Genomic DNA, 27,099 nt, shown 5'->3' with positions numbered 1-27,099 from the left:
CAGACATATGATGTTAGCCCCCAAAAGTTCCAACCATCATCACAATGATGGTGATGATGGTGACAGCTAAACATTATTGTGCATTTATTAGAGTACGTGTGTGCATGCTCGGTCACATCTGACTCTTTGTGACCCCATGGACTACAGCCCAACAGCTTTCTCTGTCCATGGGATTCTCTAGGCAAGAATACTGGAGTCTGTAGCCATTCCCTTCTCCAGGGGATCTTCCAGACCCAGGGATCGAACCTGCGTCTCCTGAATTGGAAGGCAGATTCTTTACCACTGAGCCACCTGGGAAACCCATTATAGCATATGGTTCTTGGCTAAGCCTCAACGCAGTTTTGGGCTATAGCTACTGTTACGTTTTTTCGTTTGTTTTTTCCCTCCAGAGGTATACAAGTTGTACTAAGATATTATAATTTTAATTCGGGGAAAATTCTTCTGAGAAAAATATTTTGGACTACAGTTAAAGGCTGCAGGAGAGCTGCATTTTTCCAAACCTTTCCTCAATCCCTGAAACCCAATGAGCACAATGAAACACATATACAGGGCAAGACTGACTCCATTTTCATCAAAGAAACCATCATAAACCCCAAACACCAGTCACAGAGAGCCTACTACAAATACCACGAAGTGGGGGAGTGTAGAGACAGAGTGATACTTCACTCCTCACCCTCCAGCAGGACACAGAGTTCCCTAGAGGGTCCTGGCCGAGACAGAGGGCTGAGCTGAGGCCTGGTGTGAGATCCAATGATTTAAATGATCTCATCTGATCCACACACTAGGCATCTGAACACAAAAAAATGAAAGACAGACCCTCAACCAACCATTGAAAAGGAATTAAATAAAATTATTAAGGATTAAATAAAATCATTAAAAATAAAATTACTAAGACTGTGAATTCTGATGCTGCTCCAATAACTCGCTTGCAACCACAATCTCTCCACCCCCAAAATCAATCACTAGTCCTCCTCCTAGGAAACTTTTCAGCAAGTATCTGGGGGCAGTGAAGTGTGGAGTGGTGAAGACGGACTGCCCTGGTGCAGACCAGCGTTCTGCCCAATGAGTCCGACATTAATTATCACACAGAACCACTGGGCCTCAACTTTCTCATTCCAGTGTTGTTGCCTGGAGAATCCCAGGGACGGGGGAGCCTGGTTGGCTGCCGTCTATGGGGTCTCACAGAGTCGGACACGACTGAAGCGACTCAGCAGCAGCAGCAGCAGCAACATGAAAACACTAAGAGGACAAGATATATTATTCTGAACACCAAACACATCTTACATATTTTCATACTGCTCAAATAAATACAGTTTTGAGAATGATGGTCCATCAGCTTTATGAACTGATGATATTGTAAAATATAAAAAATGTAATTAAGATTATTCTTTTTTTCAAATGTAGAACACACTAAGGGAATTAAAATAAATTAGGGCAAATGAGAACCCTGATCATTAACAAAATGACAAATATCACTCAGCATATTTTGCTCCATTTACAAATAATCCTTTTATCCCATGAATGGAACTTCTATGTTCAAATTCTGCTGACAGGGTGATTTTCCTATTGACTCTCATGCTTTTAGTGAAAATTAAATTTCAAAGAAACTGCCACAGTGCAGATGTTTTAGTTGGATTACTTGTAATATATAGATAATGTAACTCTAAAGATCACAATCTGTGCTATGCTAAAATGCAACACTTGAATCATCTGGCTTTCACTTAATACTGAAGTTTCTAAATGAAGAAGGCACAGCAGAAGGCCAAGGACTCAGTTCAGCTCTTTATATTTAATTCTGGTTGAAATCAAGGCAATGCACTCATTGATAGCTGGAAATTTCTATTTTAAAATTATTTCTATTCAAAAGCCTTTAACAACTTCCAAAGAAAGAAGGAAAACATTTCAAGCAGGCAACACTAAATCCTATCTTCTTTAAAGGCAAAATGTGTCTTTCAAAAATAACTCTCAGGCAGAACACATACAGATATTACTGGCAGATTTTAGCAAACGTAGGCAATTTAAGGAGCATAAGAGTAGCTGCATAGGTTTGGCTGGATAATTTAATTCTACCAACCTCAAATTGAAAACTCCGAAAATATAAAGATTTCTTCAAATATGAAAATGTGATATACGTGTATGCATAATTTACTGTGCAAATTTTTGATAAATCAAGTTTTTAATTTCTAAAAATAAAAAAATTGTGATTCCAAAATCAAGAACTACTTTCAACAGAGTTTCAAAACACAAAACTGATGGGGAAATGGTAGAGTTCTAGGTATAAATTATGTAATGAATACAAACTATATTGTATTAAAAAACATCATTAAAATTATTTCCTAGAATCTAAGTAGTATACTTCATATTTATGAAGCTCTGAAAAATTGGAATAACAGAGGTAAGTTAAAAGAAAATATAAATTGTTTAAATTTTTTCTTATCCATTTTAGTTTTTTATTATTTTGAATAACTTGTTGAAAACTGATAAAATGATCAAAATAAAAATTTCTTGTTTGACAAACAGGATTATATCATATGTGGGAAAAAACTTGTAACATCTTCTTTCATGATATAAATAACACCAATTCTTAGAATCCCAGGTGTTAACTTTTTTCTCTTTACATTTTTCCCCTTAAAGTGACTAGTAGATCTAAAATAGTGATTTTTTTACTTTATGAAAAAGTGCTAATAAAGAAAGGCAACAAGCACTATTTTCATGATTCCCTTGTAATAAAATTAATGTTTATGCATAATATACTTTTAACAAGACTAAAAATGATATTTTTATATATGACACATTGTAGGATAAACTTTCTATAATGAATGGATTTTACATACTAACATTATTTGAACAGTACTTTTGCAATTTCTATATAGTGTCACAAGAATAAAACCTTTAACTTAATTCAGTGACCCTTAAAACATAGTGTTTAAGAAATACTGAAATTTTGATTTGCATTTCTCTAATAATTAGTGATGTTGAGTATCTTTTCATGTGTTTATTGGCCATCTGAATATTTTCTTCGGAGAACTGTCTGTTAAGGTCTTCTGCCCAACTGTTGTACAGCAGAAACCCACGCAGCATTTTAAAGTAATTTTCCACCAATTAAAAAACAAATTAAAAAAATGACAAAAGAAATATATTTTGACTATTCTCAGTTCTTTTCGCCTTGCATAGCACCATTTTGATTTTAAACATTAGATTTTAAAATGCTTTGGGAAAAAACATAATTTCTGTAATGAATGTCCCATGATAACAACTTCAAAATCCTCACCAAAAATTATTTTTACCTATGCCTTAGCATCATTTTTTACCTCTCACCACCTTGCAACCCTTGAAGACTTTCACTGATCTTGCCCTAGACTCTAGACTTGACCTTGGCTCTCTAAGTTATTGCCAATTTTGATAATATGAAATAAATTATTCTTGTGAAAATTAACTTAGAGTACTTTCTCCAATTATTTACTGTTTTCACCAAAATTATTAAGCAGAAATTACATGCAAAGAACCGTTCTAAGCTTCTTAGATTAACTGATTACTTGATTTATGTGGTAAATACCATAGCTATTAAGTGACTGAGCTACAATATAAAAGTCTAATTGCTTTTTCACAGAACAAGGCCAATTTAATTATCTGCCAAAACCACAGACTCATCATTTTTGAACCATACTGTGATTGAACTTGAACCAGGTCCCCTTTGAAAATTATGAACCTGTCCCAGGGCCACAACCATCAAAAGTCAAGCCTTTTCTTTCCCTCTGGTACTTTATTTGAAAAATGTATCACCTCATGCCATTTTAAATCTCTCAGACTGATCATAGAGTCTTCACCATTTTTTTGTTTTTTGGTTTTGATTCATCTTTGCCTTGGGGCTTCCCTGGTGGCTCAGACAGTAAAGACTCTGCCTGCAATGCAGGAGACCTGGGTTCGATCCCTGAGTCAGGAAGATCCCCTGGAGAAGGAAATGGCAACCCACTCCATTCCAGGCATGCAGGACCCAAGCTCCCCATCCAGGGACTGAACCTGTGCCCCCGTAAGTGGAAAGACAATCTCAACCACTGCATCGCCAGGAAAATCCCCAAAGGCCATGTTGCTCCTTCCTTTCTGACCTCCTACAGTGTTTGCTTCTTCTCAACAGTGGCAAAATCTTAAATACTCTTCTCATCTGTGATATACTAAGTGTACTCCCTACTTCTATTGCATGGCTCTGATTTCGAGGCCAAGAACATGATATATGCAGTAAGTACCTGTTTACCCTTTTCAATACATGTGGAACCTTACCTAGAGACACTTCTTAGAAAGTAAAGTTTCAAAACAGATATTTTGCACATAAGATAATTCAACTCAGCAGACCACCTTGAGATACTATATATATGTCAATAATTACGTACTTGTGAACTATGATATAAAAACTACATATAATCTTATTTTTGAAAAATTGTTTTAGGGAAGGAAAACTCCAAGGATCTTTTCCCTTTTTTTTTAGCAAATCCCTATAGCAAAAGGAAGCAGGAATTAATAGTACTTAATACTTCCTAGTGTTTGTGAGTGCATGGGAGATCAGTGTAAAAGACGGTCACTGCTGCGTTAACTCTCATTACTCCAGCTGTTAACCAGATGCTCAAAACAAGCAAATTGCCCTGAAATGTTTTTCTAAATTCTTTTTCTTAATCTGCTAAATTATCCAAATGCTGCAGAGAAGGCAATGGCACCCCACTCCAGTACCCTTGCCTGGAAAATCCCATGGACGGAGGAGCCTGGTGGGCTGCAGTCCATGAGGTCGCTAAGAGTCAGACATGACTGAACGACTTCACTTTCACTTTTCACTTTCATACAATGGAGAAGGAAATGGCAACCCACTCCAGTGTTCTTGCCTGGAGAATCCCAGGGACATTGGAGCCTGGTGGGCTGCCGTCTATGGGTTCGCACAGAGTTGGACATGACTGAAGCGACTTAGCAGCAGCAGCAGCAGAATATTTTTAATTATGCACCTAAAGTCCTGCTACAAAATTTGCATGATATAAGAATTCAGAAGTAATTTAAATATATTTTTTGAAATAATGTAGTATAAAAATAATTAGTATTGGAGCTGACAAGATTTAAGATATATTAATATTGTAATAAGACTATAATATTATAAAATTCAATAAGAAACAGAATAAAAAGTTATGGGGGAATATGTTTTCCTAGCACATACAAGTGTGAAAGAAACTCAGGGAAATATAAATGGTAAAAGGTAAATGAAAAGAAAATGGAAATCAACCTTAAATCTTCTGATGTGTCTGAACTTTTCAGAGAATTATTTTGCAGTTATCTTTTCCTTTTTGTTTTGTGACTGACATTTACCTACATAAACTCTGTGAATTCCTCTTTTTAGAATAAATGGAATAGCTGTTCTTTTTAAGAAGAAAAATAATTTTATTTTGATTACTTCCTCTCAAGAAACTCTTAAATCCCCAAGACACTGAATCACTACCATTCAGAAGGAAAAGTTAGCATCAGCTTGATTTTCAGTATTTGAATATTATCACAGCTAAGAAAATTCCACAGAGGATGATTTTAGTCAGACTGGATCAGGATTTATTCTTTTTCCTAGTAGAATAGTATTCATTTTCAATGCCCAAGCATATGAAAGTTGAGAATTTCAAAAGAACATATCAAAATTAATTTAAAGACAAAGATCAAATATTCTCTGAGCAAGGAATTGAACTTTTCACCTTTGTTTCTTTTTTATAAATATTCTGTATTTTCTAGTATTAGAGACGTTTAATCTAACTATAACCTATTTTTGTCTAATATAAATGACATCTTCCCAACTTAAAATCATTAAATTATACAAAAAAAGATAATTGTCATTCTAATTTTATTTTGATCTTCTATGATCATAATTACAGAAAAGATTAAGCACCTCATTGTGTTAATATGGTACTAAGTAAAGTTCAAGGTAATTAAGCTGTAGTTTTTACCAACCATACACTTGAAACCTAAGAAATTCATATTTTATAGAAAACTATTAAAACAGATTATACGTAAATCTAAATGAACATTTTTATTGTTGCTCAGTCCCTCATCGTGTCTGACTCTCTGCAACTCCAAGGACTGCAGCCCACCAGGCTTCCCTGTGGGGAAGCCTTTACTATTCCCTGGAGTTCGCTCAACCTCATGTTCACTGAGTCGATGATTGCAAATATAAACATTCAGAGTTGTATATTTATGAGTAGAAAGGATTTCATAAGCATTGGATGTCTCAGAGCAAGACAAAATCAATACTCCTATTTTCATCACTTGAGGTTTCCTGAGAGAGTTGAGATTGAAGGGTTCTGTGAATAATGGACTCGGTTGGAGAAGAAAGCTCCTTTACTAGGGAGTCTCTGACACAGGCAACAGCTTGGGAAAGTCTGAGGGCTAGCAGCATTAGCAGATCAGAGGCTACCCAAACACAGGAGGAAATGGACTTTGGAGGAATTAAAATAAAATGTTATACTCTTTAAAAACATCCTATAATTCAAGGATTCTAAGAGTCAAGCACCTTTGCAATTATTCAAAATGTCAGACTGTATTCGTCTGCACAGAGTGAAGGTATATTGTAAGGATTAAAAGAGGGATTATTTCAGCTATTGCCCTTCTCAGTGTGATCCTGGCAGGTCACTCAGTCAGCCCTGCTGTGTCCCAGACACCTCATCTGGAAACTGGAGGCAGTAATAACAATACACATCTCACAGGAGTCTTAGAACCTTGAAAGAGTTGAGATCTAAAATTATACTGGACACACAGTATTCATTACTACTATAATTAGAAAATAAACACACAAATAGATTAAAAAATTTACAAAAAACAAAGTTAAAAATTATATAAGCTTGGTGGACTATTTTGTTCCATTTGGATTCTCTTCAAAATATCCATTATGCACGGTACCTTTCTATTAATGGATTTCTAAAGTATACACCCCCTACTGAAGTCAGGCTAACTGAAAAATTTACATTTAGTGGTTAGGTTGTGCTATGCCTGGTGTAGGAAACTCTGAGTCAAAATAAATACTTTGTTAAACCTGTATTAAGGTTCATTTAAAAAATCTGAATATAGTTTTACTGATTCAGTTTGCTATACTTGTTCAAAAGCACAAAACTGAATGTTTTTAAAAACTGTTTACCAAGTATTAGGTTTGCCCAAACTCTTTACAAGTTGATAAATTATTGTAAGTCGGCATTTTACCTAGTAAATTTGATGCCATCAGAACAATTGCATGTCTGGCTACCAGATCACATTTGACCTTGGAAATATTCCCAGCTGTGACCTAGAGAAAACAGATTCCAAACTGCCGTCTTTTCAGGACGGATACAAAAATACTTCAAGAAATTATGAAGCTCTCTCCGCATGTTTCTTTCCATATTTTACTCTGTTTCAAAATCCACCTTGATGCAAAATTTACCTAATTTGTATTCCTCAAAGATTAATACATTTAATTTCAATTACTTGATGGCATAGAAATCTTTGCTTATTTACACGTAGCCTTCTCCCCTTGAGAAAATAAGCAGTTCTGTAAAACTCCAATTTCTCCCACAGTATTTTTGGCACTGGGCATAAGGTTTTGGGCAAGCATTCATCTACTCATTCTCCTCCAATGCTAACTCTTGACACAAAAGGGAAGAAAGGATGTGTTTATTTTCAGACTATTTCTTTGACCAACATGGAGTGGAAAGCTTATTATGAAGTGATTCAGTGTACTTCTGACCTTCATCTACAGAACAGGAAAGCCAGACCTGAACACAATTGAACTCAAACTTACAATGGGCAGCTGAAAACTTAAAGCTTGATTACCTAAAAACCAGCATTAAGAGAAACTGACCACTTCTGCATTTTTCATGCATTTATCTTAACAGTGGGGTTTGTTTTTTTTTTTTTTTTTTGGTACAGAATACATTTTTTAAAAAGAAATGGCATAGAGATGATCTCTCTTTCACAGATACAGAAAATGTGATTTACATATATGAAGCAAATTGCCAAAGGTCACCAAGCTGGCGGAAGGCAGGGCTGGGAATCAAACTAAAAGGTTTGAACGTGCAGCTCAAATTGTCACTGCTTCCACTGACATCGAAAAGAAAAAGAAGAGCCAAGGGAACAGGGTTTTCCCAAGGACAAATCAGTCTCATCTGCAAATAAGTCCAACAATCCACCCAACCATCTATGATATTTATTATTGCAGGACAGGGCCGTTATTTCATATGCACATATGCCAATGAACTAATGAATTTAATCAAATCTACAAGTTAATACCATAAATAACAATAACATTTTTGGATGCCACTGTTCATTTTCTTAATGGCTTTCATATATGGTACAGTTTTACTTGCCACAGAATCCTATGAGTTTCACTCAACCAATTTTATTTTCTATAACTGAGTAAACTGGAGCTCAGACTGACTTGCCTCAAGTTATGGCAAATCTCATCCAAAAGGCAGTTATTCAGTCTTCTAAGTGCTCTTCTAAATACAAAGGATTCTAGAGTGTTAAAAATATTAGTATCTAATGCCACATTGCTAATTCTGTTGTTTATAAAGGCAAAAGTAAAAGTTTCAGAAAACTGAAAGTAAAAAGATATGATCTTTTGAAAAATATAGTATGAATTTATATTTTATTGATATTTTCTTACAGTAAGCCTTAGAATAAATGTTAAGAAGCAGGCAGCAAGCAAGATATTTTTCTAGGAGATCTGACTCTGCTCAGAAGAAAAAAGGGATTCAATGCAGGCCAGGAGGTAATTACAGCTTGCTTCATTTTTAACATGCATGCCAGTAGTGAGAAAGAAATCAGAATACAGATTTTAACTTGACTTAACCAAAAAAATGGGAATTCATTTAGACCATAATGTTATGAGGAAAGGACTCACCCAAGATACAAAAATATTTTCAGGAAAATACCCAGAAGTTGAAGCTGCTTAGGCAGACAAAATACAGTCCATAACGCTTTCTGATTCTGATTTAGAGTAGACCCGGGCCTTTGAGAGAAAAATCATCTGGGGGCAATAACCATTTGTCAAACAATCTGTGAATATCACTGGCTAGTCTGTTTTAAGAGGAAAATGATGTGGGGAACAGAGTGATTCATTTCTGAAATGAGGAAGAAAGAAGAAGAGATATGGCAGCTTAACTCAGACTACTTTTCTCAGGAACGTGAAGATTCAGAGGGAAGAAAGGTTAAAGATACAGTGCGTTTTTCCAGACTGAATGACCCAGAAGGCATTTTAGTTTCTTGGAGGTCAATTAAATGAATTACTTTTTATTGCAAATCGAAGTTTTATTTGTTGCACTAAAGAAAAAGCTTATGCAGGGTTTCTAAAGGGTTCCAAAACCATCCAATTAATGGAAGTTCATATGTATTGAGCCTCTATTAAACAGTCCAGGAATCATGTTAATTTTTTATGTTAATTACCTCAATCTCTCAAAGAAACTGAGGTTTAGAGAAATATGTAATATTCTCCATTAGAAGTTGAGAAAATGAGATTTGAACCCAGGAAGTCTGACTCTTAAATCACTATGAAATGTTGACTTGAAGCAATTTTCATTTTATATTAAGCTCTATAAGGAAATATCTAAATTAATGGCCATCAGATGTGTGGGATCTAATATGGAACAAGTTCCAAAGGAAGAAAATAATCAATGATTAAAGAGAATTTGAAAGTGTTAATTTGTTATGACATGATACATGTGAATTTCCCAGAAATGGAAAAGTGTACACGTTTATGAATTGACATTTGTTTTCAACTTTTAGAAACCTGCTTGGCAAACGATTTTTACTCTTAAATCCTAAGTAAAAAAAAAAATTAATTTCTGATAATTAAGAAGATCCACAGAATACTGATCTGAATGTATTTATTAAAAAGGCTCCAAGTGAATTTTCAAAATATCAACTTAAATGTTAAAGCTTACCTTGCAAAAAGCATCTTTATTCTTTGCCATTCCTGTGATCTTCTCAATAGTGAGACTAGTTAGATTTATATCTAGTAAATATTTAGTTAGTAAATACAGTTTAGCAGGGAATATATCCTCAAGCTATTGAAAAAATGTTCATCTTTTCAAATCACATTGCATATAATACCTGTGAGTGTTTAATGCCACAGATCATACATAAGTGACTATGTATGTGTATGTGTCCCAAAGATCAGATATAAAATACAGGGAAAGGGAAAAAAATTGATAATTCACTGCATACCTAAATTTTCTTCAGAACACAATATAAAATGGAAAAAAGAATATATTTGTGTTCAATTTTTTTAAACTTCTCAGCTGCTTAGTATTCTGTATACCCCCATCGGAGTCTTGGAATGTGTCTAAGTAACGAGCATATTATAATGAAAACTTGAGGACAGGAGAGTCAGGGAAATAATGCAAGGCTCAGGCCAGTATAGTAAGATTTTCCCGAGTACTACCAACATTCACTCCTGCGAAGTAGCATTCTGAGGCACGTTTAAAGTTCACAGCAGCCCAGTGCTCCCTCCCACCTCTCCTGGAAGGGAAAAACACTTCTCAACATGGCAAAAGCCCACCTACTCACAGGGGAGGTTAATTACCGCTACATAATTAACCTCACAAGAAAATTGTTAAGATTAATGAGGCAGTGCTTACTAAGTGTTTATAAGCTCCCCTTGAACGCCCATAGAAATATTTGTTTACCACAAACACCTACATGTATATTGATAACAGATTCTGTGCAAATTGTTGCAGTACAAGATCTGGGTGAACACATATATATCATGGCCTATGTATCTGGAAGGAAAAGAAGTACCCAAGGAGAAAAAGAGGAAGGGGGGAAGGAGGAATGAAGATAAAGAAGGGAGGGTGAAGGGCAGGTAACGGGCCAAGTTTTCACCTGTCAGTAAGAACCACCAGACCACAAGGAATGTCTGCTACTCAGTTCTTTGACAATCATGACTCAGCAAAAGACCACGAACCCTCGCTAACCTGGGTGAGTTTGAACATATATAAAAATCCAGTAGCTTTTGAGTGTATGTCAAAAGAATGGTCTCTTGTTATCTAAACGTACAACAGTGAGTGAAGTCGCTCAGTCGTGTCTGATTCTTTGTGACCCCATGGACTGTAGCCTACCAGGCTCCTCCATCCATGGGATTTTCCAGGCAAGAGCACTGCAATGGGTTGCCATTTCCTTCTCCAGGAGATGTTCCCGACCCAGGGACTGAACCCTGGTCTCCCGCATTGTATGCAGACACTGTACCGTCTGAGCCGCCAGGGAAGCCTAAACATACAATGCCTGTATTAATTTACTCTTTTAATTAGGCTAGGACAATTAAATATTGATAAATTAATACTTAAAATGAGGTCCAGAGTGTCGTTAACAATAAATTGAAATTCAGCTACACCAGAGTACACTGTAGAATATTCAGGTGGGCAAGATCCTCCCCACAAAATATCACAGACCTGTCTGGCCACCACATCTTCACACCTGAATTACACAACAGGTCACCAGTGTGCCCCGTCACCTTTTAAAACCATCAGTTAACGCCACTGTCCCCCAATCCTACATAACTGGACATTTTGTTATCAGCCAGAATATGCTAGGTTAGGCTGTAGTAACAAAGACAAATCTGAATACCCAGTGTCTCGAAACAGAAAAAGAACTTCCTGGCTCAGCCTTCAGGCCACAGAAAGGGGCTCGTCTCAGCTCACATGTTTAAGGACAGAAGCTGCCTGGGGAGGCCCTTCTCTCTGGCACAGGTACCCCTGCCAGAGGCAAAGAGACCACTCTGGTGATCTTACTCCAGCAATGAAATAACCCAACTCAGAAGCAAGCAGTAACACTTCTGCTTACCACCCATTGGCCAGAACCAGTCACATGATCCCATCCAGGCACAGCTGGTCCAGAAATCAGTCACGACCCATGCCCAGAGAGAGGGAAGGCTGACACTACTGGAAGAGCATTAATAACACTCCAGTGTCCACTCATGTCCATAGAACAGATGCTAACATGGTGAACAAAGGACCTCCAAAAAAATTTTATGCCCTGATAACTTTAGTTTACTTCAAGATGTTTGACAGTCTGCAGCTGAACAGTTTGGGGAGTAACTAAACAATCAGGAAGAGAATCAGAATGAGTAACACCCAAAAACAGTACATTTATAACAATTTAACACGAGGGCTTCTAATTATTCATCAGATAAAGATCCAAAAGGATCCTAATACAATATTCGTATTTATCTGGGTAAACTCCAGTCTATGAGCAAGAGGTATGATTGCAATAAGCGAATTTGCAGGTTCGGAAACTTCAGGCGAAGAGGCTCAGAATCCAGATGATGAGACAGAAAGATGGACAATTCAGGTACTAGTCCTGAAACACGACATGCAGCCCCAGGACAAACTGACCCCAAGGAAAGAGAGATCCCAAGGAAAGTGTTCACAGGACAGGCAGTAGGGGACGGGGTGTGAAACACACAGGGGGTGGTTCACCTCTGGAGGTGGATAAGGCAAGCTCTGGGCTTCCTGCTCACTTCACCAAAGAAGTCCTATTTTTAATAAACTTTTTCATATATTGACTTTTTATTTGGAAAAAATTTCCATTGCTAAGGGGGAAAAAAGCTGTATTAATTCATATCCTATACATACTTACTTCTTTTGCATTAATCAGTTCTTGCTACTTAATGGATTAACTTCTAGTCAGCCATATCACTGTGGTTTCTCTCCCCTCGGGATGCAGAGACCAGTGGCAAGTTTATGTAATATTTATTACTGCCTAGAATTCACTTATGCCCTTTATCACCAACTGGACACCAAAATATGGTCATAAGAAAATTCCAGGAAAACCACTAGACAAAGGGAAGCCATACATTTTTAAGAGAACAGACTGTTAATATATCACAAGCTAAGGAAGGCAATTAAAATGCTCTCAGTGGTACAAATGGAACCAGCAACCATGCTTCATGGCCATTTACTTCATTGTAGTTGGAAGTAAAGCCGATTGAAAAGGCTGCATTTGGTTAATATCTCAGGCACCACTTTAAAAATATACATAGTTTGCCCTCTAAGTTACAAAAACCAAGGCCAGCCAAAGAGAGCCGACCACAAGCTGACATTTCTGTAAAGGAAGCTGACCTCTCTGGGAAGCCAAAATAAACTGAAATCTCTCAGCCCAGATACAGAAGCAGATCGTTGAAAATTTGCCAGATTTATGTGGAAAGATTATATAAAGTAAACAGATTTCTATCTTCTCAAGGTGCCCTCTTTTCCACATTACAATTAGTATGAGGAGCCAACATTAGAAAAAAATACTTCCAAAAGCATTCACTGTAGAATAAATATTTGTTATGTATCACCTACTCAGAAAAATCAGAGCTGTATATCAACAGAAGGTCAGAAAAAAATAAAGGTTAGTCCGTTTGTTTCTTTGGAAGTTATTTTCCTTTTTCCTTCTCAAGACTCTTCTGTGACGTGAAAGGCAACCTAAACACAGAAAGAGTTAAAACTGTAATTTTCTTAATGAAATTATAAGGGTAAACTTAGCTGCCTTGGTTTCTTTTTGCAATGAAATGAAAGAAAAAAAATAAAGTTCTATATTAGTCTTGTTTTTTTTTTTTTTTTTGTCTTTGCTTGGAGTAGGAAATGTCAACCCACTACAGTATTCTTGCCTGGAAAATTCCATGGACAGAGGAGCCTGGTGGGCTGTAGTCTATGGAATCATCAAGAGTTGGACACATGTACTTGAGATGTATAATGAAATCAACAGGCAAAAGGATACTTACATTAGCAACCGAAATTGTTTTTTCATTTTATATTTCCACTATTATAATGATATAAAATGAAAACTAAATATTAACCTGCCAGGGCTTTTTACATTTTATATGTGAGCCTTGAAATTACCAACTCACAAAACTTTCCTCGAATACCCAGGCCAGTTCAAATGTTCTGTGGTCACATCATCACTGAAAAATTGTATATGAATGTACATGTTACATGATTTTAAAACAGGCTAAGTAGTCAACAAGTCAACATGTACATATAGAAAGACTATTGGAAGAGTTCCTAAACTCAATGTAGTTATGAAGATGAACATATACTGATCCTGAGTTAGGATCAAGTGTAAAATAAACCATGTCAATTGAGCTTCTTAAAAAATGGCCAATTGGTTTTTACTTTGATTAGCTCAACTCTTTGAAGTGAAGTGAAAGTTGCTCACTCATGCCCAACTCTTTGCGACCGCATGGATTGTAGCCCTTCAAGGCTCCCCTGTCCATGGAATTCTCCAGGGAAGAATACTGGAGGGGGTTGCCATTCCCCTCTGCAGGGGATCTTCTGGAACCAGTGACAATCCCGGGTCTCCTGCATTGCAGGTGGATTCTTTCCCATCTGAGCCACCAGGGAAGCCTAGCTCAATCCTTTCAATTAGTAGGGTTAGCCAACCTGCAACTCTGCAAATGGCTAATTATTACATAAGACTTAGCACATTAAAAGGAACGATTTCAGACCAAGCTCAACGTAATGAGTTAACAAAATCACATACTCCTGTACCAGTAAATGTCCCAATAAGAAACAGACGATGTCTTGTAGTAAAGTAATGTGAGAAGAGAGTAAGGCATGGATAAAGCTTGGAGAAATCAGGGAGACAGAGTACAGTCCTAGGGTGAGAATCAGGGCATGGGCCTCAAGAGTGAGAGAAGAGAGGGGTTTCCAGAGAATCCAGGGAAGCCCACCTACAGGGGCTGTGACCTTCAAAACAGGAGTGGGTTCTGGTCTGTTTCCCCCTGTAATAGCATTTCTCAATGTGCAATGGGGTAACTAAAAAATAGAACATGTTATTTTCTTTAAAACACAGATTGCCCTAGAGAATGATAATAAAACGAAAATCCAAGATAGACCTTGGTAAATCATCTTTCTAAACCTAGACAGGCTCTGCACTTGAAACACACTGCTCTTTAAACTTAATGTGCTTAGACTGAAAATCAATAGATTTTTGAAATTTACATCACATTTGTTTAAATAATATATACCACATAGAAAAAAAAAAAAAACCTAATGAATGAAAGTTCTGATTTGTAAAGACGAGTCTATATTCAGTAGTAGAGCAATATACTCTGATTATTGTTCTGGCTGGATACCAGGTAATTTTTTTTTTTTAATAATTAGATCTATCCAACCATCCTAAATGACCGTGTCTCTTTTACATTATAGAAATGGCATTAAATATAAACTCCAAGAACACTTATGTTCAGTTGAAATAATATTCCCGTGATACATCTGCATATTGGAATTCTTCTAGTCAGGTAAGATTTGGACGAGATGATGCTGAGAGGCCCTTATGAATCTGAGAATTTGTGATTCAGGTGTTCCAGAAACAGAAAGAAACTCATAGCTCTAAAATTCTGTAGTTTTTCATTTGGACCAGTCTATAGTAAAATGATGAGAAAGGAAAGCCATGGTCTTTAAGGTATAATCGGCCCATGTTGATGGAGCAAATAATAGGTGCCTCACACAGTTACTGCTCAAGTAGAATAATCTGTGCCACAGACCTCTGTGAACTGGAAAGCAATTTCTCAATGTCGGGTTTCCTTACATTCTTTTAATTTATAAAATGTTTAACAAAACACTCCACATCTTTCTTTTCTTAAAAGTGATACGTAGTTGAAGTTTTCTCTTTAAAAATAGTTATTAGAGAACAAATTATCTTTATATATGTGGTATAGATATTTTTAATAAATTTTTAATCAAAACTTTAAAAATTATTTTTAAACGGAAGAACACCAGTAGAAATGTCATGAAATAGATACTCTATACCATTGACCCAGGAAAGCAAATATTTCTGTGTGCCATTTCTATCTTTTTAACCCATTCATTGCTAAAAAGTAATTCACCAAGGTAGACTCTGGTTAGGTCCACAATTGGTTTAATGCTTTTGATTATATCTAAGTGCATGTAAATTGCATCCTCAACACTGTAATCTGGTTCCATCAGTGTTTCAATGTCTTTTCCATGCACATGTTTGCTCTGTTTTCCCAAACAATTCTCAGTCTTTAAAGAATCTTGTTGTCTAGAAGTAATTTGAGAATATAATATCCAAGATTAGGTTAGCAGATAAATTATTTCACTTAATATGGGAGAAACTAAGCAGTAACCATTTTGCCTTCATATTTTATAACACGCTCTAAGCATAAGGGATGTGTCATAAGGGGAAAATGCATATCAGCAAACATGTCCAATTTCAGAAAAGATTCCTATTCAGGGAATTATTTTTGAGAGAAATAGCTCCACACTAATGTATTTACTATGCATTTGTTACTCATGGCACTTTCTGTGCAAACTAGAAACATATTACTTTATTAAGAATATCTTATTAATAATAAGAAGAAATATATTAACCTTTAATAAATAAGTATTAGCTAGGTCATTCTCTGCATATGAGCAAAATTCCTGAATGACAGTTGAAAGATAATTGAAAATAGAGCATTTAGCATTTAATTGAACACAGAACATTTTATGCAGTCTTATAGTTGGCATTCTGTAATTCAACTTTAAGAAAACATTAGAATCTTCAAATGAGTTCTAACAAATTTTTACATTTGTTTTCAATATCTGAATATGTAAGCCTTTGGAGGACTCTGAGGGCTCATTAGTCTATAACAACTAAACACAATTCAGTGAAAAAAATTCCAAAAATGTTCTACTTCTTTCCAAATGATTTAATATAGATTTAATTGTTTCAGGATAATTCCTTTTCAAAACAGAACTCAAAACATGAATTTAACTTTGCATAATGCAGCAAAAAGTAAAACACTTGGAAACTCCTTGATTTACATTTAGATTTTACAGACTTTAAAAAGGATCAGCAATGATATCCAGAGGACAGCTTTCCAGCCCTGGGATGACTCACATTCACTGGCTTGATCTATCTGATGTATTAGTCATGCCTCCATCAACACAAAGGTATCCAGATGCGACCTTTTCTTTACATAATACAAAACAGACATTCAGTCAACTAATGACCCTTTGTTAAATGCCCTAAATTCCTAAACAAGTTCAAATAATTATATGGTAATCTACTTCATTAGTTATTATCAATCATCTATCATTTATAGACAAAAGATAAGAATAAAATAGAGGTTTCAAAAACTGAATTGAGGGCCTAACAAAACTTGAGGATTAGACCAAGTGTCTTCCATATGCAATCTCATCTAATTCAGCACTTCACTACAGTACAGTCAAGCCCAGTGAAGCACTGTCCCTTGTCAAGGATGCTACGAGGTGGCTGAGTCACTCTCAGGACCCAAGGGCATCTCATACCAAAACACACCTTTCATTTCAATGAACTGACACACTTAGAAAAATTGAATACCTCTCTGATCTGTATTAGTTAATTGAATTGATAAAAGTTTCCACAGAGCTGACAGGAACTAAAATATTCCAAGCCATTAATTTCATTAGTTTTTTGGGATAATTTTTTTTTTTTTTAACTACATAATGTCATATCCTGTTCTCTGGTACCCTGGGGAATAAGCATTTCTAACAACCCAAGAAGGGAAGCGGGGACACAGAACAGGTTCTCAGGTGAAGGTGTGGATTCAAACCCAGCTGATGGTATTTCAAAAAAGTAACAAATGTTGATTTTTTAAGAAACTGTGATTTCAAATCCAAGGGCCAGATGACTTGATCTGTATTTGTAGATAATACAGGTCAAACTGACTCTAAGGAACCCTGTATTTTATTAAAGTATTTCGTTTAACAAGAAAATCACTTCTATTAGGAAATGAAGTATAGGAATACATGAAGTTGGAATCTAAGTAAATGAAATTCCCATCTCGGTTTTGAAGAAAACTAATGTGTAGCACGTTTATCTGCAACTAACACTGAAGTCGGAATGACACACATATGTACACAAGATTTTTCTGTTAATATTTTTAATTTACTGCCTCCAAAAAAAGTTGCCATATAATGGAGTTTTCATTAATACTACATATCTGAGCCACTCCCTAAATTGCTTGACAAAATTCTAAAATGGCAAAAGTAAAAATTAGGGCCTGTTACTTGGCCAGGCCTAAAATTTTAGTAGTATTCTACTATTACTATACATATAGATCATAATCAGGAATAAGTAACAGAAGCTCTAAACAACATGCAAATATTCCTCTTTCTTGGAAAGACTTTGCATATGTTTCTCTTCAAACTGTGGAAAAAAGATTTGGAAAATGTCATTTCTGGATAAAAACTGCTAAAAAATGTAGATAGAAATGAAGAAAATTAAAAAAACAGGTAAAAATTGGCAAATTTTCTTACTACTGTTTTTGTAGACAGCTGTATATAGAAAGCTATATTTATCACTAATCTATTATAATAAATGCATATGGAACTAACACTATTTCTCAATGACTCCATTCTTCTTGTGCTTTTAAAAATGTTATTAAACAGTACTTTGAGATAAGGAGCTGGCTAAATAACACCTTAATTGTACTGGAAATGTTATAAATGGTATTAACCTCAATTTATTGGTATAGTCCTTAAATTTTTTATTTTGTTTAGCTCATTTAACATTCATTTCAACCAATCTTTATTGAAGCTCTGTTTAGACTGTGCTAGACAACTGGAAGACCAAGTTTGTACACTTGAAGACCTCACAAGACTAGCAGAGGAAGACAGAAAAATAAATGGAAATTTCAATGCCATATGATAGATGCTGGAACAGAAGTACAGTGTGTGCAAAGGGCTATGGGTCCACCAAGGGGAAGGACAAACTGACAAGATGCCACTGACTCAGGAGATCTCTGTACATCCTGATACAGTGTGGGATCACAGCATTCACAAAGGAAGTAAGAGCCAGGAGGCTAAAGAAGCAAGGGAAAAGTGACTAAAAGAGCGATGAGGCAAAAAAACCCCACAAGTAGAAAGAAATGAAAACACCTGAAAATGAATAGACACACAAATTGCTCTGGATTTGTGCCTACAAGTTCAAACACACACACACATACAGGCTAGACTTTATACAGGCACATGGTGAGACTTCCTTTGGGTGGATGATTATCAAGGATTAGCAGGGGCAGAAAGAAAAGACAAGGAAGTGTGTGTGTCCAGATTTCCTGGAATCTATACAGGGATCCCAACTCCCTGCACATAAGTAGCGCCATTGATGTTAAGTAGGAAACAAAGCTTCCATTAAGGCTTATTACATGATTTAGACACCCTGGTATGCAATTTCTCTCTCTTAACTGTTTTAATTATTTAAGTGAAGTAGTAAGAAATAAGATCATATGTGATCTTTTATACTTTAGCTATATAGTCCAGGATCATCTGTGGTAAAAGAAAGCTATAAAAAATATTAAAGACCTCATGAATAAATACCAGTCTTGCCCCTACTCACATCTGAAAGCCAGGTAAACAGCAATGTTACTTTAGTTTTCTTTTAAAAACAGGTATATAGACTGTACATAAAAAGTTATTTAATAACTGCCTGAAATAAGACGACATTATTATCAAGAGAGTCCATTTTGCCAATTTACTAGACTTTCAAAATTAAACATAAAAATTAGGAAATGACAGCTAAGTTTCTATAATCACATGGCACCCTCAAATATGTGAAATATGATCTTAAATAAGAAAATATTTAAATATAATAAAATTTCACACTTTAATGAAGCATCATTTAACAATTTCCTTTTATAATATATTCAAGATAACACCTGTAATTGTCAGTGTTGTCATTTCAAACAGTAATAGTCTTCTTACTGTTTTCTGGTTATGAAATTCTTAAGTACATGAATGTTTGTTAACAAATATCTTAGTAGAAATCCTATCTCAAAACTGACATTCCATTGCTGAGAGCCCATAGTTTTCTCAAATACTGACTAAATATGATAACTCCAATGGACAGATACAAAATATTCAGTATTCAGCATATCTTTACCATCACTAGCAGCATTACATTAAAAATTCTGAAACTGTATCTACTGAGCATAAAGACCATTCTGTCAAATTTGTGCCACCTCTGTGACATAGTACACTGGAAAATACTTCTACTCAAGGCTTCTGAGTCAGTACTGATAACAGCAAATAAAATGGGAGGCAAAAACCATGGAGGATGAACTTGTAAATATTCCCCTTATTCTCTTTTCACAGAGAATAGAAATCATAAAGTAATATACAAGTGGGACTTTTAAAACCCCATTTTAGAAGTTGAGATTACATGTTACCAAATAAAATGAAGACATTTTGGAATTAAATTAGATATGAGTAGCACCACTGTATGTAATTATTACATATAGCCCTCAAGCCCTGTGAATATCATTATGTGGTAGTTTATTCGAAACAGTAAGATTTTAGATATCATTTGTATTGACTAAGATTTAATGTACTTTTTGCATAATTTGACTAAATTAAGCATCTGCAGATTTTCACATTCCTTTCCTACAATGTAACATGGCCTGAAAGGTCTTCTTTGAATGAAGTAAGGAGTACTATATACATATTTTATAGGAATTACTTACAAATGCATCAGCCACAATTATGTCATCAGGACTTATCCTTACCTTTCTGACTCAGAACACCTAAGCAATTCAAGAGTACAAATTTAGAAGACAAAGGATATAGGCTGTGCAATTTTACTGATACAGCACATATTCTTCCCCTATTATATAAACTTTTCCTCTTCAGCTCTATTAACATGTTAACAATTTTAAAACAATCACTGATTTCTCTATGGAGGCATTTCTTTCTCATTTCACCAGCTAATTAGCCAAAAGAAGCGTACAGCCTCCCCCAGGATTCAAACATCTAATGTCTAAAATCACTCTTAGTCATTTACTGAAACGAATGGCCATCTAGTCCAACTTCTATAAATCTCAGCCCTTTCCTAACCCACACCTCATGATCATGACTAGCAAAATCTCTAAAAATCATACTCCATGAGAACACAACAACTTTGTTTTTGTCACTTGCTCCCATTCACACACACACACACACAAAAAAGGTTGTATATATACCAAGATTCTTTTTCCACTGTCATCAGCAGTCAGTTTGATGATAAAATTTTAACCACTGAAGATACAAATTTTCTCCATTTTCTTACAACAGCAATAGAACAGACAAGCAAAACCTGGATTCTGGTGTTAATTGTCTTATTAGCCAGCTTACAACATCACACTTTCCTCATGTACTATAGCTTCTTATTCTAAGGGACACTAATCGGTTTTAAATGGTGTTAAATACCATCCCTGCAGTTGCAAGTGCTTCTCTGGGATTTTTACTAGAGAAAAGAACTCCTGTAATTTAAAACCACTTTGCTTTCTTCAGTCACAGCTGTTAGGGAAACACTGACCTGTAGAAATCTTAAAGGTTTTTTCACCCTTCTCCCAGCGCCATTAGTCTGAATTTATTTTCTAAGGCTTCTTTGCCCCGGGTGCCATGCCTCTTCCATAATTCCCATCCCCCAAAAGGCTTTCAGCAGAAAAGTCAAGGCTTTTTGCTGGTTAAGCCGTTTTCTCTCTCTTTCCCCACTGCCCCCCACCCCCTTACAAAACCTTGGCTACTCTTAAAATTCTCCCAACAACGTGTCAATTTTATGTTGGCCACAAAGACAACTTCTGTTGGGGGAGGAGAGCAAGGAGGGACTGGAGCTTAGCTGTCCCTTTCCACAGACAGAGATCTTTGTGGCAATCAGAAAACATTTCCTGCATAAAAATTCAACATGCACTCTGGGTACAGGGTTGGGGAGCAAGAGAGGCTAGATACCAGCCGTGCCCTCAAATGAACAGAATGCATCCCCTAATCTTCCAAAGGGGAAGGCCGTTTTCTCAAAATGTGCCAGCTTTCCAGCCTTATTAAACGTAATCCACAGTCTCAGATCCTGGGGCAGCTTCCCCACTAGTCTGGGTGAAGCTATAAATCACTCCTGTACTTTCCCCTTTTCTTCTGCATTTCCGCTGCATGGCTTTCCATCTAGCTCGGCTCTGACAAGCTCAAGAGGGGACTAAGAAGACAGAACCAAAAGTCATGCTAACAGGGTACCAGGTCTTGCAGGACCTGCCTGTGTTCATTTGTAACCTTACAGTCGGTACTTCCAGTGGGCTTCCGTTGACCACAGAGCCAGTGTCGGACTTACTGTGCAAAGCATCTTTAACACAATGATGGGTCTCTGGGGGAGGGGCACCCTTGCCATCCCATGTAGGGGAGTAATTTGGTTCACATCGACATGCCATTGAATCTGTGTCACCTCTCAGCTACACCCCAAGTTCCAACCCAGAAAGGGGCCACAGATGAGACAGTGGGCTGAAGCCCCAGCAAGAAGCCTACAGATCCACTCCCAGGTCTCTGAGTGTCTCCATCTCCCTCAGGGGCTGCAGCCTAAGAAAGCAATAAAGCATCACCTCCCCAGCCACCCACCTCCATATCAAACTGACTCCACATTTTTGCACCTATTTTCCCCTGAACACTCCCACTGGCATCTAAGGGCAGGTTGCTGAGCACCACCCCACCCTGCCACCCGTCTAAAACCTTGAAAAGTGAAACTAGCTTGAGAGACCAGTGAGGACCACAAATCAAACCAGAGGTGACCCAGGGATGTGGCAAGGATCCAGCCGGCGTGGGACACAGCACATTTCCGCCCTGTCGCCCCCCGCCCCCACCCAGGCACCCCTCTCGGCTGACCTTACCTTCTTTGGGCGGTCGCTTGGCCTCCCTGGTAAGATTGCAGACCTGGGTGGTTTGCAGCTCTTGGGTCAGGCAGCCCTCGGTCTGCTCATTCAGGGGCAACACCACGTTATTTAACAAAACCAGCGCCTGGTCGTCGAGCCCCCACTCTCCCAAGTGCTGAGGGCAGGTGCACTTTGTATACATGATCCCGCAGGACTCCGTTCTCCCATTTTCTGACTTTAAGCAGCTCTCCAACCAAGTGCATAACACATGGCAACCAAACTGGCTCGGGCTCACCTTGTTCAACACCAAAAACTCAAAAAAAGATTTCTGATCTTCTTCCCCTTTTTTCTGTAATCCTGGGAAATCGGTTGGAAAGACCCGACGTATTTGAATAAAATTTTTGTCATACTGTAGAAAAACGAAAGCATTCTTGGATTCGCAGAGTTGCATTATAGAATGATTCTTTCTTAAAAGATCCTTGATTTTTTCATGGGAAAAATGATCAAACTGATAAGCCAGGAGGGAAAAGTTAGAGCAGCTAAGGTCCTTTTTGGAAAATTTCAGGTAAATGCTATATTTGGTTGGATCTGGATTTTCCAGCGTCCAAGTGCAGTTTGTAAAGTTTTTGGGAAACATTTCACTTACAGAATACGATCCATAAATGACTCCCTTCACCAAAGTTGAACACCAGAAGTCTTGGGCAGCATTAAATCCAAACATAACCAGGAGATAGGTGGAAAATATATAAATCAGCAGGTTACGAACAGCCTTCATCCTATGTCATTTGGCCTGTAAAAATGGCAATGAAAGTAAAATGCAAGTAGGAGTCTATGCGCATTGATAAAAAGAAACTCCTTCCAATATTACAGCCAGCTGTTTCCAAGATTTCAGTAAAAAAGCCTTTTTTAAAAAGGGCAGGTAATTTTTTTATGCCATAAAACTATCTGTTGCTGTGTGAACAGCGCCCTCACGTGGCCCTTCGCAATGGCCAAATTCTCTACATTCAATTTTAAAATAATATTCAATAGATTACTAATAGGAATGCTCTTATCTACCAAGATTTCCTTCAAGTGCATTATGATTCTAGTGAAAGAAGAGGAAAACTCAGCTTTTTAAATATAACAACCTAAATTTTAATTTGAGATATTTTTAAGCAACCTAGACAAACCTTTTCTCCCCCTCAGCTCTCTGCCTGCAGTAAACAACATCACACAAAATCTGATAATCTAGGAACAGCTGTCGTCATATTATTTCTTTTCTTTTAAATGTGAAAAGCACGTATGACAAATGATAGCCTCAATTTAAAAAGCACAAATGATAATTTGTTGCAGCTGAAACACCATCACCCAAATGCTCCTACTAGTCTTTGCAGGGGCCACTATGTGAACTGATGGGAAATTCCTATGCAAAACTACAGGCATTCATGTAGATTAATAGAATTTGTAAACTATCACCCGAGAAAGGGCAGATACAGAAGGAAGACTAGCTTTCGGACATCATAATTGAGAACCACGATTTAAGGCAGTCATTTCAATGTGACATGCCTCCTGGGATACATAAAGTAGACCATTGTATTAGTATCTGTTTCCAAAGGCGTTACTAGTGAATAATCCCAGAACCACAGGAACTGAACTGGTTTCAGTCTTTTTTTTTTTTTTTAATTAGGGCTATTTTACCTAGAGTTATCTACTGTAATTTAACATTTACAATTAGCATTGTCTCTTCTAGCAGATTTCAATTACTGAATTGTTGCTACCTCTCCAATAACAGCTCCAAAGCTCTTTTCCTTCCCCCCTCTATTTTTTTAACCTGGTCTTACATAATACGGTAATTCTTGGTTATATTTACCTCTGTAAGTTGTTATCCAAAAGTAACTTGAATATTTTTCAGCTTTAACCTTTAAGAAGTTATTTCTTAGAATAAATGACACTGCTTTTTTGCTTAGCCTTTGAGCTGAGAAAAGTGATGCCAAGTTAATTTTAAAAGTCTTTAGGCTGCAGTCTCTTCCACTGTTCTGTAAACAGAGACAGACATACAGACATATAGATAGTTAAGAGTTTTCATGTCTTTGCCTGGGTCCTCTCTGAACCAAAGGATAAAATCCTCTTCCTCCCCATTGCATAACACACACCAATGCATGCACACAAAATCCAGTTTTGAAGTCCCTGAAGACAGATCTGCAATCCCCAGATCATGATTCCAATTCTATGTCTTCATATAAGCAAAAACAACTCCAATTCTAAATCTCCATATAGCAGCAGTTTAAAATAACATCAGAATTGCTGGGACTATCAAAACAGTGTTCTCGGATTCAAACATACAGCTCAATGAATAATGCATTTTCTTCTTGAGAAAATAAAGCCAAAGAGGATGTAAAGGTTAAAAAATAGGGAAAGTTATAGGAAATTCTAGAAATAATCCCCCCTTTTTCCCCCTGCTGTAGCACTTTGCAGGCAATGCAGGTCTGCGCAGTGTTCTTCAGGATAGAGTGTAGGCGTTGAGAGCCAATGTGACAGTGAGTGTCTAAATTAGGAATTCCATCCATGAAAGGGGGCTTCATTTTATAATCACTAACTCAAAAAGAGGTCGTATTTCTTTTCCTAATGAAACCCGGTACTTTTGCTTCCATCTATTTGACAGTGCATGTCTGCATTGCTGTGCTCATCAAGGATGAGAAACAGTGGATAAAAGGCTCTGATTTCACTCTTCGAGCCTGCTCAAGAAAGCCCCCTCAATATAACGCTCTTTATTTCGATCACTGGTATACTCCTTCGTGTACGGAGTCTTCTTTTATTCTACATAATCACAAAGGGATCGCCGAACTCTGTCACCCCCACCACCACCCCCATCCCCCGCCAGTCCCCGACTGCAGGGCCACTTCCAACAATTACATCTTTCTCTTTAAGAAAGAAAGAACCGGGTTGCGGGTGTGTAAGGGACCCGGCCACCGAGGATTCAAGGATGCCATTTATTTATTTATTTGTCTCCTGCTGAGAGGCAAACTGGCGTTTAGTTTAGCTCCCCTCAAAACTGATTTTCTGGGTGACACTTTAGTTTAGTCGAACATAGACGGCGCCATCACTCCACTGATTTTTTTTTTTTCTTTCTCCCCCAATAGAAGACCCACGGCCTCCCCTTATCTTAACTTCCTTTTAACCTAACATTTCCCCCCACAAAATGACCCCGATCACACACAACCGCCAGATGTTCCAGGTCTCTCAGCCTATCCCTCCTGACGGAGCACATCTCTGGAAAACGAGACTTGCCTAACTTTTCAACTGCGGCGTTTAAGTCAATGGAGACCGTCAGGTCTGCTCGCAGCCCCTCCATCCGCCAGCAACAGCCTTGCCTTTCCCGATCCTTCCTCCGCAACTCCCCCACCCCGGGGGGGGGGGGGAGCTGGTGGCTGACCCTGGCGGAGGGAAGGTGACCCCCGGACCCCCGTCCTTACCTTCCTCTCGGAACACTCGGGGCGCCTAAGGCAGCAGCGCAGGCACGCGTCCCAGCAACAGTGACGGAGAGACGCCCCTTCGGTCCCGAGCCCCGGAGCCCATCTTTCCCCGGCTAAGCTTAAAAAATCAGGATGGATTTTTTTTTTTTTAACGCGCACATAAGAGAAGTAAAAGAACGCGGGGATCGGGGGTGGAGGGAGAGAGAATCAAAGAGGGGAGGGCTGGGGGAATAAAAGCCCCCCAGGAACCCGGAGCCTACGCCGTAGCCAAGTGAATCCAACCTCCCACCGAGGCGCCGGCGGGAGCGGGGAGAGCCCCCGAAGACAGACGCTAAGGAATTAAAAAAAAAAAAAAAAGGAAGTGGCTTCACAGCCACTGGAGCTGTTTTTCCAGACCTGCCCCCCCAGCAAAGCAATCGGCCAGGAAGCCAAGGAAGCGCGCCGAGCAGAGGCGGCGGCGCGGCCGATGCGCCGGGGCGGCGGGTTCACTCCGCGGGCGCCCGCGGCCGCCTCGGGAGGCTGGGGCTCCTGTCTTCCCCTCTCCCCGCTCTCCTCCCGCCCCTCCGTCTCCTCCCGCCCCACAGCCCGCAGGTACTGAGGAGAGGAGGGGGGAAGAAAAAAAAAAAAAAGAGCCTTGGCTGGGGATGCTGGTGATGTCGGAGAGCCGTGTGAATGCCGGGCGAGGAGGGAGGCGAGAGGGGAGCCAGATAGTAAAGCTCTGTGTCGGGCGTGCGCGCGCGACGCTCGCTCTCCCGGGCGCGCGGCGGCCGGAACGCGCGGCCCCCCAGGCGCGCGCCGGGCCCCGCGTGTGCTCGGCGGCGACGGAGAGAGCGCGCGCCCCCCAGGCGCGCGCCGGGCCCCCGCGTGTGCTCGGCGGCGCGCGCGTGAAGCGCGGTGCGCCCGGAGGCGGCCCGGGGCCCGCACGGAGCTCGGCCTGGTGGGGCGCGGGCGGCGGGAGGGGCGCGCGCGGGGAGACGGCGGGCGGCGCTCCAACCCCCGGGCCGCGGTGCCCCTCACGTCACCGCTGCTTCCAGC

General features: G+C 38.4%; 1 protein-coding gene across 2 annotated transcripts in view; it reads right to left on the bottom strand.

Annotated features, from left to right (window-relative positions):
• The window catches only part of ADGRB3 (adhesion G protein-coupled receptor B3), an 886,492-nt gene extending 859,899 nt beyond the window's left edge, over nt 1-26,593 (bottom strand). The window contains exons 1-3 of one of the 2 annotated variants that reach the window (XM_024996868.2): nt 26,065-26,593; nt 24,462-24,627; nt 22,631-23,402 (exon numbers count right to left, since the gene is read on the bottom strand). In XM_024996868.2, coding sequence (XP_024852636.1) covers nt 22,631-23,387 — 757 coding nt within the window. In that variant the 5' untranslated portion in view covers nt 23,388-23,402; nt 24,462-24,627; nt 26,065-26,593. The remainder of the gene's footprint in view (nt 1-22,630; nt 23,403-24,461; nt 24,628-26,064) is intronic. The other variant, XM_024996869.2, reaches the window with a different exon arrangement.
• Nucleotides 26,594-27,099: the final 506 nt, after the last annotated feature.

Source organism: Bos taurus, chromosome 9, assembly GCF_002263795.3.
Source record: "Bos taurus isolate L1 Dominette 01449 registration number 42190680 breed Hereford chromosome 9, ARS-UCD2.0, whole genome shotgun sequence".
NCBI lineage: Eukaryota > Metazoa > Chordata > Mammalia > Artiodactyla > Bovidae > Bos > Bos taurus.
Note: the sequence above shows the minus strand (reverse complement) of the source record. Positions and strands in the feature narration are given on the sequence as shown.